The 18527-nt window shown below is 40.8% G+C and overlaps 1 protein-coding gene across 1 annotated transcript in view; it reads right to left on the bottom strand.

The window, feature by feature from the left end:
* HPS1 (Hermansky-Pudlak syndrome 1 protein) overlaps nt 1-18527 on the bottom strand; it is a 54199-nt gene that overhangs the window by 18582 nt on the left and 17090 nt on the right. Inside the window, exons 4-5 of the mRNA XM_067156093.2 lie at nt 10242-10487; nt 6575-6917 (exon numbers count right to left, since the gene is read on the bottom strand). Of these exons, the coding sequence (XP_067012194.1) occupies nt 6575-6917; nt 10242-10487 (589 nt within the window). The remainder of the gene's footprint in view (nt 1-6574; nt 6918-10241; nt 10488-18527) is intronic.

Below are 18527 nucleotides of genomic sequence, written 5' to 3'. Positions count from 1 at the left end.
CTTAGTCTCTCTATTTCTCTATTATAATAAGGTGGGTCTTTACCATTCCTTACCACCCTTAAAGGTACAAACCTGTTTTCGCATTCCTCAACAATTTCTTTAAACCCATCCCAGAGTCTGTTTACATTTTTATTTACCGTTTTCCACCGATCATAGTTACTTTTTAGAAACTGCCCCATACCTGCTTTATCAGCCATATGGTACTGCCTAACAGTCCTACTTTTAAGACCTTCCTTTCTATCACATTTATTTTTAACTACCACAAAAACAGCTTCATGATCACTAATACCATCTATTACTTCAGTTTCCCTATAGAGCTCATCTGGGTTTATCAGCACCACATCCAAAATATTTTTCCCTCTGGTTGGTTCCATCACTTTCTGAATCAGCTGTCCTTCCCATATTAACTTATTTGCCATTTGTTGGTCATGCTTCCTGTCGTTCGCATTTCCTTCCCAACTGACATCTGGCAAATTCAGATCTCCCGCTACAATCACATTTCTTTCCATGTCGTTTCCCACATAGCTGACTATCCTATCAAATAATTCCGAATCCGCAACAGTGCTATCCTTTCCCGATCTGTACACTCCAAATATATCAAGTTGCCTATTATCTTTAGAAATGAGCCTTACACCTAGAATTTCATGTGTCTCATCTTTAACTTTTTCGTAGCTTACAAATTCTTCTTTCACCAGAATGAAAACTCCCCCTCCCACCTTTCCTATCCTATCTCTACGATACACACTCCAGTGCCGTGAGAAAATTTCTGCATCCATTATATCATTTCTCAGCCATGATTCAACTCCTATTACAATATCTGGTAAATATATATCTATTAAATTACTTAATTCTATTCCTTTCTTTACAATACTTCTACAGTTCAACACTAACAATTTTATGTCATCCCCTCTTGATTTCCAATTCCCTGTTCCCTTATCACCGCTCCCTAGGCCATCCCGTTTCCCTGAATGTACCTCCCTATTACCCTTCCAAACAAATTTCCTAACTTATACGTACCACTGCGGTTTAAATGAAGGCCATCCGAGCGCAGATCCCTTTCTCCTACCCACCCATTAGGATCTAGAAATTTCACTCCCAGTTTCCCACATACCCACTCCATAGTCTCATTTAAATCCCCAATCACCCTCCAGTCAGTATCCCTCCTACACAGTATTCCACTAATAACAATCTCCGCTTTCTTAAACTTCACCTGTGCTGCATTTACCAGATCCCACACATCTCCAACTATGTTGATACTTATATCAGCTTGCCTTACGTTGTTGGTACCAACGTGAAAAACTACCACCTTCTCCTTCCCCTCCTCCCTCTCTTCTACTTTCCTCAACATCTGCCTCAACCTAATTCCTGGATAACATTCTACCCTGGTTCCCTTTCCTCCACACACTTTCCCCACGTGTCTAACGATGGAATCCCCCATGACCAGAGCCTCAACCCTACCCACCTCATTTGATCCCCTCCCCTCCTGGTCAGCCCTATCTTTCCTGATAGCTGCAGAAGCTACTTCCTCCTCCCTTTTCTCCTTCCCATGACCCTGTTCCACCTGTCTTTTCCTATCCTCTACTCTACATTTCCCTTTCCTACCTTTTCCCTTCCTCCTACTTCCACGCAGCTCAGCAACAGTTCCCTGTCCCTCATCTTCCCTCTGTTGTTCTACCTGGAGTGACTCGTACCGATTTCGCACAGACACCTGTCCTGAATTCTGATCCTGAATAGAGCCCTTGGCCTGCAATCTCCTTCCCCTTAGAACATTAGACCACCTGTCTTCTACAACTCCTCCCTTTCCTTCCCCTCCCTCTTGTACACCTACTGTAACCTGTACATTGTTTGAGGGAGTCCTATCTTCCTTCCCATCTTCTGTGAGAATCCTAATTATCTCCCTCAAACTTTCCAACTCCTCCCTCATACCCCTCAATGCCTCACCACACCCACAATAAGTACACTCGCGCTCCTTAGCCATTCTTTACGGGGGGAAAATTTTAAATTAAAAAAATAAAATAACTTATTTGCAAAACAATAAATGAACGGAGGGATATATTGTCTGGGATAGTACACAACAATAAGGTAATTAATATACGACTACACTACAATACTACTTAGTCGTGCTCTATTATTTTTTTTTTTTTTTTTTATCCTACAACCCCTAACAGGATAAAAGCTGCTGTTAATTACTGAATATCAAAAGTAATACACAAGAACTACACAATTCCAAACTGCAATTAAGCCTATCCTAATTTCAACAATATTTTAGTAAGAGTTTCTACGGATACCTCTACCACACCAGTACTACACAAATATTTTACAATAATAAAATAAGCACACTAAATTCTAATAGGATATTACTCGTATACTACTGTACAGTACACTACAGTAATTTTTAAACTACTTTCAGACGTATCCTAATTACGATACCGGTACCGTACCGTATGTCACTACTAAGCACAACAGAAATGAAATTTGCAAGAACTACTGTACTCAAAGATTACCAACGAAGCTAAATGCTTAGACAAATTATTATTAGTATTACGGTCTAACAGATATACACGAAAGATAACACACGAATATAGCACGCAAGATACGGCACTATCTAAATGTACTGTATCTATACTACAATGTATCTACACTACACTACACTGCGTTTGGTTAAATGCTTAAGTATCAAAAGGATTGCCGTACACGAAGAAAAACACGAATATAACTGGCAAGATACTATCTAATATATTATACCTTATCTTCACTACAATTCTACTGAAATGTGGTTATGTGATTATTACAGCTGGTGGATTACTATTATTTTCCCTACTCCACGGGACGGAGAAAAAAAAAAGTGTCCTTAATTAGGCCTACTGAAAAATACGAGGTTGTCTACAATAATTTCTCAAATATTTCTATCAAAACTACTACTACTACTACTACTACTACTACTACTACTACTACTACTACTCCTCCTCCTCCAGGGACTTGAACTGCAATTACTGGGATATATGAACTTTATTATTATTAGCTAACCGCTCATAAATACTGAAAGATCGAGGGAGCGAAATATAAATTACGGATACTTACTACCTACTCAGAAGTACAAATGAATGGAATACAAGGTCAGCTGATTTTTATTTATATTTACTTGACTACACTACACCCTTTGTTCACGACTGTAGCCAACAATGCAATATTTGAATATGAGGTCTGCTATGACCGCAGAGAACAAAATCCGAAGGGAAAGAACAAGGGTGAATCCCGTTATGAATGTGATACGTGTAGGGTGGCACTGCGTGTAGACAAGTGTTTTAAGATCTAGCACATGTGTTGAACTATTGTTAGAATGTGAACTGTGTTTCAGTGGCTTACTTGCTGTAGCAAAAGTGTTCTCTTTTAAGCTAGATTAAATCGCAATCAATGTATATTAATTTTCAAGAAAAATTGCAGTTCAATGGGTTAAGACTGACACAAACCTCCAGTCCTCGATAAAGAAGAATCAACCATACGAAGTCAACATTCTCGGCCCAGCCAAGGATCGAACCCAGGGCCGTGTGAACCAAAGGCCACGCCGATTATTTAGCCAAGCATCAGGAATTCATGTTGTTTATCAGAATAAATGTTTTCCTTCATATTACGCCCTGAAAACACTTAGACTTTTTAATTTGCAACTGTGTATCAAAAAGACTCAACGCGAGTGTTTAGGTATCTTCCTGTCACACGAGTACTTAAGGGTTAATGATTTCGAAGAATTTGGAAATTTATTGAACAACTGAAAAATATGTATTACTACTTGGTTTAACCCTCTTAGTGCCAAGCCATTTTCTGAAATTCTGGCTAAGAATGCCAAGCTATTTTTAGTGGTTCTGCAGACTTTCAGAGAAATATTAATTAAAAATTTGTTTTGTTAAATATATGCATTATTCTTGCAGTATTATATAAAATATACTTCTGACTTTACCAAGAAATGCTTATAAATGTGAAAAAACATCTCCAATGTATTTTTAAACTGGCAACAATTTAACAATTGTTAATTTTCATTTTTATTTTTAAGATTTAGTCTAATTTTGGAAATACAGTTTGTAACATTGCCTAAATCCAAGAACATAGGTAACATACACATACAATTCTAAACAAAACAGCATAATTAAAAATGTAATTAATTTACCTACAACCACCCCAAAACGTATTTTTTAAAAATCTGCACTCATCATTTTCCTCACTGAAATTGTTGTTCCACTGTCAATCGTACCTGGCATTGAACAATAATTTAATGCATAACCCTTTTGGAGTACACAATAATTATTAGTGAAAACTTAACAATGATCATATTTCAACAATATACACCCTTAAAAATTACAATCAGAAATGCTTTCATTTCCAATACAGAAGTAGCCCGCCAAACTTTAACCCTTGATTGTGGTGAAAACGCATATATTGAGACGAATTGTTGGGCATACGTATTTATTTCATTTACCATCAAATTTATCAATGAATTAGTGAAGAACTGAAAATAATCTATTACAGGGGCATTATGTGGAGGCGCATATTTAGGCCCAGCGAGTTCCATGTACATGACGGGAGTGGTAGGCCTATCGAACTGATTCGGAAAAACTTCTCGGAAACAAACATTAGCATTCACATTGCTTTCATTATTATTGTCATTATCACTCGCATCATCCATAGCACCATCATTATTGTCACTTTCTGAATCACTCAGAACTGGCAGTGAATTTTTAATTGGTTCCACAGACTGCAATCGAGTACCTACTAACCTGAGCACCCGATGTACTGGGGCCAGAATAGCACTTCCTTATCGGTACTGGTGATAATGGCGATGTTCCTGGTATCACGTCACTATCAAAATCACTTTCCGATTCTAATTCATCTGCTATTATATCATTTTCCTCTAAATATGCTATTAGCTTATCGTCATCCAAGCCGGCAACCAAACTATCTCTACTACAGCTCGCCATGTTGTCAACAACTCAGAGCTTGTGAACATCACAGATTATTAACTTCCTCCGTTCGTGTCAAAGATCTCCAAGGCCAAAACTATGCCACTCTCGTGAAAGCTTGAAACCTCAGCTTTGTAACGGAATAAAACACCCAGAGGCATCTGTTAGCAGAAGCCGTTAAACACTAGGAAATCATCGCGCCGATCCAGTCGGCTCTGGCACTTTTCGCGCGAGGAGCGAAAGCCGATCTGATCGGCGCGTGGCACGCAGGTGGTTAAAGTCCTTATCAAGACTTCTTTTATTGCTCTTCGTGTGGTAGACTCGTTGAGGATCCTCCATTTTGAAATTATAGTGGTAATCCGCTATCATGTTAACCTTCTTTCCATTGCCTTAACGTCTTGATGAAATCTTTCACTCTGCTACTCACTGACAACACCGAGATTTTGAGGCAATTAGTCAAGATGTGAGTGGTGAAAATGAACTTTTAAGCCCACGTTACAACGTAACTTTGTGAAGTGTTCCAACATTATCTGTAACAACAGACTCGTAGTTTGTGTCCTTTTTACTCCCAAGAAAACTGGTTACAACAAGTTAAAAAGATACCCAAGCTGCCTTTTCTTTTGTTTCCATTTTTGTTCCAAAATTGGCATCGCTCAAAAGTTTTCTGAAGTCAGGTCCAACAAAAACTTGGATAAACCCGGAAACTGCTCACAAAGACATCTAAAACATTCTCCTTTTGGTAATGGTTTGACAAATTGTTCCATCAGACGTGATATGATATGAAGTGGTGGAAGTAACACACAACAGACTCCCTCTGAATGTTTTCTGACTTCAGCCAGTAAGGTTTGTCTCAATGACCATCTTATAGTGCAATTTCTCCTGTCACAACTATCTGATTTGCAGAGGAAGCATGGAAAATTTGTGTAACCACTGCTGACCAAACAACATCAAAATCACCTTTCACTCACCACAAATCGTCAATTTGTGGTCTGAATAGCAAAGTTTTTTGAGGACCTGCGCAAGATTTTCAAAACATTTTTTTAAACGACCTGAATGTCCAACAGGCAGCGAAGCTGAGTTGTTGCCATTGTGAATAAGTACTATTTTCAGGCTTCTTTCTCAAAAATCAATAAAAAGTCTTGAATTTTCTGGCAAAAAAGAAACAAACTCTATCTTGGTCCAATTCACGACCAACTGCCCTTAAAATAATTTAGACTTTTAGTGACAGCAAACGCTAACAACGCCGGCCCCGCAGTGTAGGGCTAGCATGCCTGCCTCTTACCCAGAGGCCTCGGGTTCGATTCCCAACCAGATCAGCCAACGTGATTACAATTGAGGAGCTGTCTGGTGGTGAGATGGCGGTCCCGGTGTAGGAAGCAAGAATAACGGCCGAGGGGGTTTGTCGTGCTGACCACACAACACCTCACAATCTGCAGGCCTTCGGCTGAGCAGCAGTCACTCAGTAGGCCAAGGCCCTTCGGGGCTGTTGTGCCATGGGGTTTTGTTTTTGTACCCCCCCAACCGCGGTGGTTCAAAGCAAAGTTGAAGAGCAGTTATATTTAGGAACACACACACAAAGAAGGTTAAATACCACTGCGAAAGAGCACAAAGTCTCAACTTACCTCAACAATTAACAGGAGGAATACGCCATCCTCCAGGGTGCTGATGTGGACCACATGAGGATTATATGCAGATCCGTTTCCCATAAGCAACACAAGTTGCGTGTTGAGGCCGTCAGTGAGATGTTCCAGACCCATAAGGGCAGGCGTACACTGGGGATCGTCTGGTCGGCGACGAGTCACTGCGGGGCTACCCTGAGGTGTGCTCTGAGGACTGAAGAACTCGTCACTAGACTCGCTCTCTGTGCTTTCCACCAGACTCGTATCAGCTGGCAGCAAGTGGAATGCCTCGCACAGCAAGCTCAGAAACATGATGTCTGGGGGTGACAGATCTTGGGCACTTCGACTGTAACATTCAAGTATTAAGATATATAGGTATTCCAAAGAATAACAGAAATGTTCCCAGTGTTACAAAGTTCAGATATAATAGCAAAGTTTGTTGAGAAGCAGCGCAAGATTTTCTTGCAAGTTCATAAGGCAACTTGGGGACCTGTGGATATCTAACCATCTAAACTGTGGAAAGATAGGAACACTGAAAGGAACACATAATGGCCATGCAGTTACGGGTGCACAACTGTGAGCTTGCATTCAAATAAAATCAAAATGATTTTATTTGCAAATGAGGTGTCTACCTCAGTGGCAATTTTCCTAAAATACAGTGTTATACAATTTACACTAACATTTTTTTTCTTTTACTAGTGGCTTTACGTCGCACCGACACAGATAGATCTTATGGCGACGATGGAATAGGAAAGGCCTAGGAGTTGGAAGGAAGCAGCCGTGGCCTTAATTAAGGTACACCCCCAGCATTTGCCTAGTGTGAAAATGGGAAACCACGGAAAACCATCTTCAGGGCTGCCGACAGTGGGGTTCGAACCCATTCTTTCCCGGATGCAAGCTCACAGCCACACACCACTAACCGCATGGCGAACTCGCCCGGTAACAATTTTTTTTTTTCTATTAAACACATGGCTCATTAATAAATTTATATTATTTACAAAATTCTACTCGTAGTATCTTCTGTAGTTACAAACATAATCAACTCACACACAGTATGTGGAATTACTTCAAATAATACTATACAACTGCTATAACATTTAAATTTACATTGCCTTTTTTTAAACCCTTTTTGGTACCTAACATGCATCTTGAAGGTATCACTAGAACAAGCTTCAGACCACAATTTTTCCCTGCACCAAAGAAGACCTATTACTTATCTGTGGTGACTTAAATTGCCCTGTGAGAAATACTCAGGATGGATATCAGTGCCAAGAAAATTGCAATTATGGAAACCAAAATAATGATGGAATATGAAGAAGCAAATGATCTTGGGATCTGCAATACATTTTTCTTGTTCCAGAATTTATCTTCGTTGTCTTCAGCAAGTCCTGTTTGTCAAGTTTATTCTAAGAACACTTGAAGCTGGCAGATGAGTTGTCAGGTGACAGACAAAAGATAGAGTATCTCAGGACTTCGGACACATGCCTGCGAAGGTCTTCACTCACTTATCGCAGAAGGCAATCCGACCTATGGCCAGTCCCACCCATCACTACTGCTGAAGAGTTCACAGCAGTCGACAGCATGAAGAACATTAAGGCACCTGGTTTTGGTGATAAGCCAACATATTTCTGGAAACTGAAAGAAATCTGCACCGTGCTGAGTGACTCAAGACGATTGAGGCGCTGGCCTTCTGACACCAATTTGGCAGGTTCAATCCTGACTCTGGCCAGTGGTATTTGAAGGCGCTCAAATACGTCAGCCTTGTGTCGGTAGATTTCCTTGCATGTAAACAAACTCCTGAGTGACAAAATTCCAGCACCTCGGCGTAGATAGTAGGCCGTAAAATACTATAACATTAAATAAAATAAAGAAATTTGCAACTTGGGAGTACCCTGGAGCCTATTCCACAAAAGTATGGTCTTCTATGTTACAAGTAAATTCTCTAGTAACTAGTACAAATACCAGAGTTTCTGTTCCACAAAATAATTTTCTACAGTTGTACTTTACTACTCCATACTTACAAATTACCAGTGAATTTTTAAGGGTGTGTTCCACGAAAGTACTAGTACTTGTAACTTACTAGTGAATTGGGAAGTATTCTTTACCAGTGAAAGGACAATAACATATAAATGTACTAGTGCTATTTAAATATAATTATTTATCAAAATGTGGTCTAGCAGTAGCGATGGTGATGAAAATGAAAACTATCATCTGTATAGGGGAAAGAATAAACTTCCAGTTTAACACTGTATTTGAATACAATGTGCGTTTTAGGTTAAGTAAAATAAAAGTGGAAGAACTTGGCATAGGTTGAAACATCCTACGAACAGAAATAAATATATCTCTGCTAAATAACAGTTACTAACAACATTGCATTGGCTAGGAAATGGTGGTCAGTACCATGGTATTCCAGATATGCATGGGATGGCAAAATCTTCGGTCTGTAGGTCAATACATTCTGTGGTAGCTGCAATAAATGATATCAAATTTCCTCAAATTGTTTGTTGGCCTGGAAATACTGAACAAACATGTTCTACGAAGGACATTCCTGGAATTATTAATTCCAATCATTAATCCAACTTTTCCCTCAAAAGCTACACAAGCTTTTCCCAAGTCAAATATTTCCATCCAACCATTTATTTTGTCTTATTTTTTTTCAGACTCTTGCTGAATGCCACAAAAAGAATATCTTTCCTTTTTCCTATTTCCTTCAAAATGAATAACTTCCTTTCTCTTAACACCATTTTAACAATTCATGCAGAGTTTACAATTTCGTAACAATTAAATCTGGCGGCCGAATATAGTTATTAGCAACATCTGATTCCTAATGACAGACGGAGGTGTGTATGTCAGACTATCGTGGAACATGTGCGAGGACCGCGGAAGAACAGAATGGGTGATAATAACGGAGTAATTTCCTACCATCAAAGAACTGAACTGAAAAATAACATTGTAGCATTAAGAAATTCACAGAAATATTGGAGTTCTTTAAATCTTTGCTGCAAACTTACCTTAAAATACAATATTGCGATAAATGAGGCAAGTATAACCTAATTCAACAAATGGAATACGAAGATAAACAGCTGATTCATGTTATGACGTAGTATGTTTATTGATATGTCGTCACTTGTAAAACTTGTAACAATTCACTGGTAATATACAAGAGACTTTCAATCTTTTGTGGAACAGAAATGTCCAACTCCATACATTCTTGTAATGTACAAGACCATACTTTTGTGGAATAGCCCCCTGGCTGACTGATTTCTTCAACGACATAACAGACACAGGCTCTCTTCCAACTGACTGGTCAACAAGCATTACAGCTCTACATGAAGATCAGTGCTGATTGGCTGACAATGACATTACCATTTCCACACATGTGTACAGACACAATCCTCTTGTGAATGGTGACACGTTCTGTGTCTTTGCCCACAGAAAATGAATTACTATACAGAGCTCCTCTTGTTACTACTCATTCAATAATCGCCAATATGCAACTAGTGCACCTGTGCGTAATCTATCAGTGTGACCACATACTATTGGATGAACACAGTAAGTTGGAGCGAGCTCTGTTCCTTTGTTTGTGAGCAATTAAAACAGGAAAACTTACCTTCTACCTAGCATGTACTTTGGCAATTTCGTTACTTAATAAATGAAGATCCCTACGTACCTCGAATAAAGGGAGAGAAACTTATTTTCGACAAGGACCATTGCATGAACTTTAGAAAAATCGGCATGTGTCTTGAGTTTCTCTGCAGCATCCTGTAGTGCTCTCAAAGTAGCTGCACTAAGATCAGCATTGACCATGAGTTGTTCCACTGCCTCCAACAATACAGCCTGATCCGAGTCCTGCAGCTGTATCCACGTGTCCAACAGACGAGACAGGAGGGCACTGCGAGTCTTGTTACTCTTCAGGCTGAGGAAAAGAAATCACAAAATACATAAAGTCAACAGACACTGAATTAACATACACACTATTCACTCGGAAGAAAAAGTAATTTAAGAAATACCAAATGTAAGTTAAGGAAGTTATTTTTGACATTTGTTATGATACAAACTGCTTAGACCTGGTCAAAACAAAGAAAATCATATATATATCTTCCTGAACAGTTTCCAGCCCTCACCCAGGTTAGTCTTCTGTCTGCCTACATCCTGTTTTCTTCTATCTTCCTCTATTAGAGTTCTCTGGCCTCTACACCTTCCCAAAACTCCTTGCAGCCATCTGTCTCCTGGCCTTGCTCTAGGTCTCCCACATTCCATCCTCATTCACTCCCCACAGTAGCTAATAAACTGTAATCTTGATCTTTCTATTCTAGCCATTATGGCTTCCTCTTTCACAGTCTCCCTTACTTTCCTCCAGCCATTCAATCTTGTCGAGAACTAACACAGAATGAAAAATGAAAATCCACAGCCTGTTTCCAGCCGTTCGACTGGGTCAGGGATAGAATGAATGGAGCCCCCACCTAGCAGCAAGCCTGTCACACTCCTCTAAGGCAATGATTAATGAATGACTGACGAAATGAAATGATACTGGAGAGCGGTGCTGGAATGAAATATAACAGGGAAAATCGGAGTACCCGGAGAAAAATCTGTCCCATCTCCGCTTTGTTCAGCCCAAATCTCACACGGAGTGACTGGGATTTGAACCACGGAACTAAGCAGTGAGAGGCCGGCGCGCTGTCGTCTGAGCCATGTAGGCTTACAACTAACATAGAATACAGAGGGTAAAATAAATCCTACTTTCATGAATTAGAGTCTCTATACACAAAAATACCAACTCGCTGGCCATGGGTTGGCACACTACGCTGTTGTGACAGGAGCCTAGACCTGAAGAAGTGGATGGTAAGAGGGTATGTCTTCTCAAATCATTTTCTTCTTTTTCTTCCATCACTCTTGTTCAGTGAGCTCCAGGCTGTGGATCAATGACCTCCATTTCACCCTCTCCTTCTCCGGATCTACTTTACTTCATTATGGTGGGCTCATCACACCGAAAGGCATTTTATACCCAACTGCCAGGTTACAATGAGGCTGCCCTAACTTGGAGAACAGATGCTGCGTGGTTGATTTAAGAGGCATTTCTTACACTGGGGGAGCTCCTCCACCCATAGCCGTTAACTCCTTTGGAGAGTTAGGTGTTCTTTTTACCATCGCCCAGCACTCGGGGTTGAATCGCCGGCTGTACCATCTACTCCACCCCAAAGCAAACATGATCACATTTATATGGCACTGAAACCAGGATCCAATCTGCAGCTACAGCTTTTGAAATGTAGGTGTATATGAGAATCTTCAGGATCTTGTGGACAGATCATATCACAAATGAGGAGGTTCTTCACAGAATGTAATGTCAACCACAACTGATGATGCACGTTAAAAAAAGAAGCTGCCTAAATCGTTTGGGCACATTGTGAGGTCAGGTCAGGTACATCCTGCTACCGTATGTGACAGCAGACGGTATTACCTGCGACTGTCTGGCCGAGGGTTGGGCGGCTGTTACCAAACCTGACAAACTAAGGGAGAACCAATGGCTATGGGCAGAGGAATTCACCCTTAGGAGGGCTTGTTGAAGCCAATGTGTAGGAAATGACACAAATTCAACAGGAAGCTGCTGCCTTGCAGTTGTGGCAGGGGGCTGCTAAAGGCTAAGGGAGATAACCCTGACAGAAAATATTCTCTAACATTAGGCCTAGCGAGTCAGTTGGAGAGTAACTGCAATTGCTTTCAACACTTATACAAGCCTCGGATGCAAACAAAGAACTCTGAGTAGACAACAGCACCCGCAGACCAACACCAGGAATGATGGCTTACAGCCTGATGATAGGCCAGGCCTTCCAATTGTGCAACAAGCCTGGAGAAGACAACACACTCGAATAGGAACAATCAATGTACTGAGTTTGACTGGGAAATGTGAAGAGTTAGTGGACATCATGGAGAGAAGAAAATTATCAGTCCTAGGACTGACTGAAACTAAATAAAAAGGTGAAGGGAAGAAAGAGTTGAGGAAAAACTATACCCTCTACAGGAATGGTAACAACAGAGATGAGAAATGGAATACGACTGATATTGTCAAAAGAGTTGGATGGTATTACAGAGATCCAGTACATCAATGAGATAATTATAAAGGCAACAGTTCTCCTTGGGAAAGGGAAGCTGACACAGGTGCAAGTGTATGCCCCTCAGACGGGTTGCAGTCAAGATGAAAAGAACAAGTTTCTCGAAGACTTAGGGGAGACCATCAGTGAAGAGAGAGCAATCATCATCGGGGACCTCAACGCACAGCTCGAGACAAACAGGAATCGCTATGAGAAGGTGATGGAACCACATCGCCATGGGAGAAGGAATTGAGAAGGGGAACATCTCCTTGACTTCTGCATAAGAAACTGTTTGGTAGTAAAAAAACAGCTGGTTGAGTCAGTCACAAGATTACCTGTTACAGTTAGAATGGAAAGAGCAAGACGGTCATTGACTATGTCATTACAGATAAAGAAAGAAGCAGAATTGTGACTGATGTCAAGGCGATTCCAAGTGAGAACCTCAATAGCGACCACCGATTATTAGTAGCATATCGGAAAGACATTTATGTACCAAAGAAAACAACCAGGAAATTACCTAAGATTATGGTGTGGGAACTACAACAGATTGGAAAGAGGACTGATTATCAGGACCGTATAAGAGTACAACTACATACAGAAGAAGTAGAGAGTGGTGAAGTAGAGTTGACAAGATTTAAAAACACCTTGATAAAAGAAGCAATAGAGGTTTGTGGGAAGACAATTGCGAGAGTAAGGGAAAAAGAGACACCCTGGTGGAATGAAAGAGTAAGATCCTCAATAAAGGAAAGGAACATAGGACAAAAAGAACGAGATAGAAATCCAAGCGAGAACAGGGAAGGGACGAGGGGAACATCTCCTTGACTTCTGCATAAGAAACTGTTTGGTAGTAAAAAAAAACAGCTGGTTGAGTCAGTCACAAGATTACCTGTTACAGTTAGAATGGAAAGAGCAAGACGGTCATTGACTATGTCATTACAGATAAAGAAAGAAGTAGAATTGTGACTCGTTGTGACTTGTTACTGCGTTGATGGGGTGAAAGTTCCTTTTGGGGATCATTGTAAGTATCTAGGTGTTAATATAAGGAAAGATCTTCATTCGGGTAATCACATAAATGGGATTGTAAATAAAGGGTACAGATCTCTGCACATGGTTATGAGGGTGTTTAGGGGTTGTAGTAAGGATGTAAAGGAGAGGGCATATAAGTCTCTGGTAAGACCCCAACTAGAGTATGGTTCCAGTGTATGGGACCCTCACCAGGATTACCTGATTCAAGAACTGGAAAAAATCCAAAGAAAAGCAGCTCGATATGTTCTGGGTGATTTCCGACAAAAGAGTAACGTTACAAAAATGTTGCAATGTTTGGGTTAGGAAGAATTGAGAGAAAGAAGAAGAGCTGCTCGACTAAGTGGTATGTTCCGAGCTGTCAGCGGAGAGTTGGCGTGGAATGACATTAGTAGACGAATAAGTTTGAATGGCGTTTATAAAAGTAGGAAAGATCACAATATGAAGATAAAGTTGAAATTCAAGAGGACAAACTGGGGCAAATATTCATTTATAGGAAGGGGAGTTAGGGATTGGAATAACTTACCAAGGGAGACGTTCAATAAATTTCCAATTTCTTTGAAATCATTTAGGAAAAGGCTAGGAAAGCAACAGATAGGGAATCTGCCACCTGGGCGACTGCCCCAAATGCAGATCAGTATTGATTGATTGATTGATTGATTGATTGATTGATTGATTGAGCAAGTTTACTAGGACAAGAAATTGAGAGTTAAAAGAGTAGTAGAAGAGGAGAAGATAAAAGTGCTGGGAGAAATTTACTAGAAAACTGGAGGAAGACAGCAGAGGCAATATGAAACTATTGTTCAGAGTGATCAAAAACAAAAGTAATTCAGTTGAAACCATCAAAGCAATTGAGGATCCTAATGGAAACCTGGCCAGGAAAGAAGAGGACATCAGAGAGGTTCTGAGGAATTATTCTGATCACCTACTGAACAGGACAGAAGAAGATCAGAGAACAAAAGAACCAGCTGTTGAAACCTGCACAGAGGAACCTCCCATTACATGGGCAGAAACAGAAACAGCCTTTAAGAAGATGCCGCAAGGGAAATCCCCAGGAATCAATGAAGTCAGCACGGACATGATTAAAGCAGCAGGAGTCCAGAGTTTACAGTGGCTACACAATGTGCTCAATGCAATTTGGAAAGATGACAAGATACCTATTGATTGGAGCAAGGGTGTCATTATCCCCCTGTTCAAGAAAGGAAATTGCTGAAAATGCTCCAATTACCAGGGAATAACACTCCTTCCTCATGGACTCATGATTCTTGAGAAAAATCTCAGAGAGTAGATTGCGAGTAATTTTAGATCCACAGTTTGAAGAGGAACAGTATGGCTTCAGGCCTAACAGGTCTACAATAGACCTAATCTTCAGTGTCCATATATTAATGGAAAAATATTCAAAGCAAAGGCAAAGATCTGCTTATGGTTTTCCTTGACATTGAGAAGGCATATGGCAGCATTGCAAGAGAGAAGATATGGGAATGCCTGAGAAAAAGGAACGTGCCAGAGGGATTAGTGAGGAAAGTTCAGATGCTGTATGAGAATTGTACCAGCTGTGTGTGATTGGGTGATGGGACATTCATCCTGGTTCCAGACCGAAAGTGGAGTTAAGCATGGCAGAGCACTATCGCCGTTATTGTTTATCACCATCATTGGTGGCATAATGAAGAACATCAAGAAAATCTCTGGTGAACTAAATGCAATGGCTTTCGCTGATGATGTTATGATCTTGGGAGAAACTGAGAAACAAATACAGTCGAGACTCAATGAATGGAATGTTAAGTTCCAAGAGTTCAATCTCAAGATAAGTGAACCCAAAACAGTAGCGATGGCAATAAACAGAGGGATGACCAGCAAACATCATGCTAGGAAACCATCCACTAGTGTGGAAAGCTTTACACACCTCGGCAGTGTAATATCTCGAGATACACTAGCCACAAAGGAGGTGACAAATAAAAGTGCAGAAGAGTTCTCACTTTTACCAGCAAGTACGAACACTCGTCTGGGATCGTAAAGTACGAACAAAATCAAAGTTGGTGATGTTCAATTAGTACTTCATACCAATCTTAACCTATGGTATCGAAACCTGCACCCTCACTAAGAAGATTCATCAATGTTGCAGGCATCTGAGATGAAGTTCCTTAGGTCCACAATTTAAAAACCAAACTGGAAAACCAAAGAGGAATGATGTGGTTAGGAAGGAAGCTGGGATTGAGATATCATTGTGAGATCGGGTCAGCATGTCCAGATTGAGGTGGTTTGGGCATGTAATGAGGATGGAGCCAACAAGGACAGAGACTTGGAGAGACTTATGGCAACAAAACAGATGGTTGGAAGACCAACAACCCACTGGATGGACATCGTAAAGATGGACATTGCAGATCGGGAAAGGACACTGGAGGACGTCATTAACAACAGAACGTATCTCAATAGGAAGAGAAGAGGCTCGCCAACAGTACCCAGGAAATTGGAACTGTAAAATGCTAGTTGCTTTACGTCGCACCGACTCAGATAGGTCTTATGGCGACGGTGGGACAGGGAAGGGCTAGGAGTGGGAAGGAAGCGACCGTGGCCTTAATTAAGGTACAGCCCCAGCATTTGCCTGGTGTGAAAATGGGAAACCACGGAAAACCATTTTCAGGGCTGCCGACAGTGGGGTTCGAACCTACTATCTCCCGAATACTGGATACTGGCCGCACTTAAGCGACTGCAGCTATCGAGCTCGGTCAAAACTGTAAAATGATGACGATGATGAGGAGGAATGAGCAAAAATATGGCTTCTACAAAAAACTGTTGCATTGAAAATGAGTAGGAAAGTTACTGGCTGTCGCATAAAACTTGAAGGTGAAAACAATCAATGTGTACAGGTATTCAAATACCTTGCAGTATGATTTCCAGCAAGGGTACTGCAGATAAAGAAATAGTAAACAGAGTGTCTAGCAGTTCCAACTTCTACAACCTTGTAAAACATCTAATTTGGGATAACAAAGTGCATATGAGAACCAAGATGAGTGTAAGTCATACTTTGTGCCCATTCTCACAAACAGTCTAGAAACATGTACGCTGAGAGAGACCATGTAAGGAACGATGATATCAGAATGGAACTGGAAGTGGACTCGATAGAAGAGTAGCTAAGGACTTCATGGTATAGACATGCAAAATGAATGCCTGGCACAAGAATACCACATGCATGCCTAGAAAGAACAGTCAATGATGATGCTTGTTGTTTAAAGGGGCCCAACATCTAACGTCATCGGCCCCTAATGGTACGAGATGGATGACATGATATGATAATTAAAATTTTAAAATGTATCCACTGACTAGAATTTAAAAACAAATGAAGACGAACAATGATTGTAAATTTAAAATAATCAGTGGATCTAATTTGCAATGCCTCATGTTCTGCAAAATGATAGAAGATGGACTATGGCACATTAAGACATTGCCTAAGTGCAATAATATATCATGCATATTACTATTTTAAAAATCACATTAAAATATAAAAAGACAAACTAAAACAGAGTTGAATTAATAAAACGTACTGAACAATAATACAAAGACTAATACAAAACACTATGTTCAGATGTAACAAACCACTATCCCTCATAAAACAGATGACAAGATGACTGCTCGCCATCTCGTAGTGTGAGGGAGATGGTACTCGGGAGTTTTAGACTACGGCACAGATCGACCAGGTCCATACACTGGAGTGACCTGCCACTCCATCTCCAAATGGGACATAATCAAATATCTCAGCTGAGAGCGAATATCACTTGCTGGAACCTCGTAAGGCAACGGGGGCATTGTAACAGCCTCCTTGGCAGCCTTATGGCTAACTTGTTTCCCCCTACACCCATGTGGCTTGGAAGCCACATAAACACGATTCTGGTGCCGGCATCAGAACACCCGGCCAGCAGGTCCTGTATCTGCTGCACCACAGGGTGGCAAGGGAAACAGGTATCGATAGACTGTAGCGAGCTCAAGGAGTCAGTAAATAGAAGAAAACGTCGGCACTCACTGGACAGTGCGTACTCCAGAGCTTCACAGATAGCATAGAGCTCTTGTGTACACACTACAGGTTTCCGGGAGAGCAAAAAGAAACCTATCATTGATGACAACAAACGCACAGCCCACCTTCATTTCTGTCCTCGAACCAACCGTGTATAAGGCGACCACGTATGGATACCAGCCAACAATGGAGAGGAAGAACCTCCAATAAATTGAGGGGTCCGTGTTTTATTTCGGGCCAGTGTGCAGATCCAGGATTATTTCAGGTCATCGTATTACCCACGGAAGTACCCCACTTGGTTGCCTGACAAGACAGGGAACCGAAGGTACATCAAACAATATGTGACTGTTATCCAAGCATATTCCATCCAGCCGCATTGCTCGAGGATAAGCAGCATAAAGCCAACGGTTTTCAAGGATAGCTTGAGTGAAGTGCCATCTGCCACACATTTGCAGCATAGGACAGAAGGTCAGTGGTAAGACCTATGAAGAGATGGCTACACCAGCTGAGAGAGGACGTAGACAGAAAAGGGAATTGGGAGTCAGTGGTGAGAGAGAACGCATTTCTGGACAGAAAATATGGCAAAAATTCGTTCAACACCACCCTACCTGGCACGCTGGAGGGGTTCCGTGATGATGACAAGTCATGATAAAAGGGAAACTAGATTGTAGAAGAATAATTTCCTGGTTGACAAACTTGAGAGAATGATATGACTTCAACTCTTCAACACTGTGCTCGACAAACCAAAGATAGGTATTATTATGTCTCGAGTACACCTACTTCCCAAGATCCTCCTCAATACACAACTGCAGATAATATGCCATAGTAAATTACA

The sequence above is a fragment of the Anabrus simplex genome, chromosome 12 (genome assembly GCF_040414725.1).
Source record: "Anabrus simplex isolate iqAnaSimp1 chromosome 12, ASM4041472v1, whole genome shotgun sequence".
Lineage (NCBI taxonomy): Eukaryota > Metazoa > Arthropoda > Insecta > Orthoptera > Tettigoniidae > Anabrus > Anabrus simplex.
This window is presented reverse-complemented; position numbering and strand designations above follow the sequence as displayed.